Source organism: Nicotiana tabacum, chromosome 15, assembly GCF_000715075.1.
Source record: "Nicotiana tabacum cultivar K326 chromosome 15, ASM71507v2, whole genome shotgun sequence".
Taxonomy (NCBI): Eukaryota; Viridiplantae; Streptophyta; class Magnoliopsida; order Solanales; family Solanaceae; genus Nicotiana; species Nicotiana tabacum.
Genome location: NC_134094.1, coordinates 121,809,074 through 121,813,045, shown reverse-complemented (window position 1 = coordinate 121,813,045; position 3,972 = coordinate 121,809,074). Strand labels below are relative to the sequence as shown.

At 41.2% G+C, this 3,972-nt stretch overlaps 1 protein-coding gene across 1 annotated transcript; it reads right to left on the bottom strand.

Annotated features, from left to right (window-relative positions):
• Nucleotides 1-391: 391 nt before the first annotated feature.
• On the bottom strand, nucleotides 392-3,383 carry LOC142169835 (uncharacterized). The gene is made up of 6 exons (XM_075231756.1): nucleotides 3,168-3,383; nucleotides 2,378-3,077; nucleotides 2,118-2,296; nucleotides 1,193-1,500; nucleotides 769-1,023; nucleotides 392-674 (listed from the first exon to the last, which is right to left on the bottom strand). Exons 1-6 carry the CDS (start codon nucleotides 3,381-3,383, stop codon nucleotides 392-394), a joined length of 1,941 nt encoding a protein of 646 aa, XP_075087857.1.
• Nucleotides 3,384-3,972: the final 589 nt, after the last annotated feature.

The window sequence follows — 3,972 nt, the reverse complement described above, 5'->3', positions numbered from 1 at the left end:
GCAAAATGTATTTGTTTCCTCTTAACAATGGGAATGGTCCCATAAAATCTATCCCCCACACATCAAAAATCTCTACCTCTAGGATGTTATTCAAAGGCATCACATGCCTCTTTGTGATTGTTCCTGTTCTCTAACACTGGTCACACTTTTTAACAAATACATGGGCGTCCTTGAATAATGTTGGACAAAATAAACCGGATTGTAATACCTTTGTAGTTGTTCTATATCCTTCATGATGGCCTCCATAGGGTGATGCATGACAATCATACAATATTAGTTCAACCTCCTTTTCAGGTATACATCTCCTCATCATTTGGTCAGCACACTGCTTGTACAAATATGGCTCATCCCAATAGTAGAAGTTCACATCATGTAGAAACCTCTTTCTAGCTTAAGATTCAATTTCATGAGGAAGTACCCTGCTCACCTGATAATTCACATAGTTCGCGTACCATGGGGGAGGGTCTTGGGTGATAGCAAAAAGTTGCTCATCAGGAAATACTTCTTTAATTTGGTCACCCTCCTCCACGTGGTTGTGCTTTTCCAGCCTTGATAGATGGTCAGTTACTTGGTTCTCTATGCCTTTTCGATATCGTATTTCCACATCAAATTCCTTTAACAATAAAACCCAACGCATCAGTCTAGCCTTAGATTCCTTCTTTGTAAATAGATACCTGATTGTTGCATGATCGGTATGGACTATGACTTTTGTTCCTACCAAGTATGCCCGAAATTTTTCAAAGGCCCACACCACATCTAACAACTCACTTTTCAGTGGTGGTGTAATTCAGTTGCGCATCATCAAGAGTCTTACTCGCATAGTAGATGGAATAAAATATTTTGTCCTTCCTCTGGCCTAGCATTGCCCCAATAGTATGGTCACTTGCATCACACATAAGCTCAAATGGTAAGGACCAATCCGGTGCAGCAATAATGGGGGCAACCACCAGCTTCTTTTTGAGCTCTTCAAATGCTTTCAGGCAGGCGTCGTCAAAATTGAAAGTCACATCTTTTTCAGACAACCTGCACAAAGGAGCAGCAATTTTAGAAAAATCTTTAATAAAGCATCGATAGAATCCCGCGTGTCCCAAGAAACTCCGGACACCCTTCACAGAAATGGGTGGAGGTAATTTTTCAATTGCCTCCACCTTCGCCTTATCAACTTCAATGCCGCTCCTAGACACTTTGTGACCCAACACGATGCCTTCCTGCACCATAAAATGATATTTTTTCCCAATTCAATACCATATTTGTTTCTTCACAACGGGGAAACACCTTGCTCAAATTCTTCAAATAATCATCATAAGAAGATCCAAAGACTGAAAAATTATCCATAAAAACTTCAACAAATATTTCCACCATATCGGTGAAAATAGTCATTATGCATCTCTGGAAAGTAGTTGGTGCATTACAAAGACCAAACGGCATTCTCTTAAAGGCGAAAATGCCATAAGGACAAGTAAAAGTGGTCTTCTCCTGATCCTCTAGGAATATGACAATCTGGTTGTACCCCGAATAACCATTAAGGAAGCAATAATAATCATGCCCCGCCAGTCTGTCTAACATTTAGTCAATGAATGAAAGTGGGAAGTGGTCCTTGCGGGTTGCTTTGCTGAGCCTTCTGTAATCAATGCAAACTCTCTACCCCGTCACAGTGCGAGTAGGAATTAACTCATTTTTTTCATTCTCGACCACAGTCATCCCTCCCTTTTTAGGCACACATTGCATTGGGCTGACCAAGTTGTTATCAGAGATAGGAAAGATAATACCTGTATCGAGCCACTTAATTACTTCTTTTTTCACGACTTCTTTCATGATAGGATTTAATCTCCTCTAATTCTCAACACTGGGGCGGTGTCCATCTTCCAAAAAATATTTATGCATGCAAAATGATGGACTAATTCCTTTGATGTCAGCAATTGCCCACCCTATAGCCTTTTTATGCACGCGAAGTACTCTGAGCAATTTTTCTTCTTGTACATTATTCAGGCTGGACGAGATAATTACTGGCAAAGTTTTAGAGTTCTCCAAATAAGCATAACACAGATGTGTTGGAAGGGGCTTTAATTCTAGCTTTGGAGCTTCCTCAATAGATGGCTTAGGAAGGTCAGAGCAACATGCTTGTCCAACTCCTCAAGCTTCCCAAACCCATAGACATAGTTGCATGATGTATCAAGTACTTGTTCAATTTCACCCATCATCTTGTCTTTAATGTCTTCTTCATTCCCAATCAAAGCTCGTTCAAGAGGATCTGTGGGGCTCATATAAGGCACCAATGGCATAGCATTGCTTTCCACTACAGAAATCATGGATAGCTTTTCATAGTGGGATGGAAATATGAGTGCCTTGTACACATTAAATACCTCCACTTAATCACCTACTCTCATCGTCATCTTTCCTTCGCATACATCAATAATAGCTCGGCATGTGGCTAAGAATGGACGCCGCAAAATAAATGGGACTTCCTGATCAGGCTCGTAGTCCAAGATAATGAAATCAATAGGGAATATGAAAGAACCCACTTGAACCAACACATCTTCGATCACTCCTTCTGGATGAGCAAGGGAGCGATCAACCAACTGTAAGATTACCGTTGTTGGGCGCGGCTCACCCAAACCCAACTGTCTGGACACAGATAGTGGCATCAGATTGATGCTCGCTCCAAGATCACACAAAGCTCGCTCGACTGCATGCTTACCAATCGAGATTTGGATAGTGAAACTACCTGGATCCTTCAATTTTTGAGGTATCTTGATTTGGATTCTAGAGCTACATTCCTCAGTAAGTGCCACAGTCTCGAATTCAGTCAGCCTCCTTTTATTTGCCACTATGTACTTGATGCATTTTGCATATTTGGACACTTCTTGCAGGATATCTACTAATAGAATATTTATTTGCACCTGCTTCAAAATATCAAGAAACGTTTTATACGTGGCATTATCCTTCATATTCTGAAATCTTTGTGGGAACGGAAGTGGTGGCCTCGCAACTAATGGTGGGGGTTTCTCATCCACTGCCTCTTCAGCTGGCTTCTCGGACTCCCTTGGTTTTTCTGATTCTGACTCTATAGTGGTCGGCTTCTCATTAAAGGTCACTTATTTTCTCTTTTTCGATTGGACTTCTTCTAATTATCTCCCATTCCTCAATGAGACAGAATTAATATATGCCTTAGGATTAGCCTCAGTGTCACTTGGAAGAACTCCAACTGGTCGAGTATTTTGGGTACTAGCAAGTTGTCCCATTTGGCGCTCCAAATTTCTCATTGTTGCGGCTTGGGCCTGCTGGTCAACCATCACTTTCTTTATCATCTCCTGGTCAACCATCACTTTCTTTATCATCTCTGCAGTGTGGTCTTGCTGGTCAGCCATCAATTTCTTCATCATTTCCTCAATGTGACTTATTTAGTTTACATGTTGTTCAGCCTGAGGTGGTCTATATTGCTGTTAAGGTGCTTGTGGTATGTATTGATTTTGAGCACCTTGGTTTCCACCCCAAGAAAAGTTTGGGTGGTTCCTCCAGTTGGAATTGTAAGTGTTCCCATATTGGTTTGTTTGGTCCATATTTGCATTACCCACAAAGCAGACATACTCTGGATTAACTGGTCATATGTCGCCCGTGTGACCCTCTCCACATGCTTCACAAAACACTTGAACTTGTTGCACTGGTTGAGCTTGTTGCTTGTTAATAACCAAGGTCATCTGATTAACTTGGTTGGTCAGTGTAGAAATCTGCGCTAATAATGCCGAGACGACATCTAACTCGAGAACCCCTACAGATTTTTGCACCGTGTGTCTGCCCATTTCTCCTTGCCAATCCGGATTACTTTTGGAGAATTTGTTCAATAATGCATATATCTCGTCAAAGCTTTTCTCCAACACTTGACCTCTAGCTGCAACATCTACCGCAATTTTTGTCTCAGGATGTAGCCCTTCTATGAAAGTGTGAGCTAACACTTCATTTGTTTGATTATGA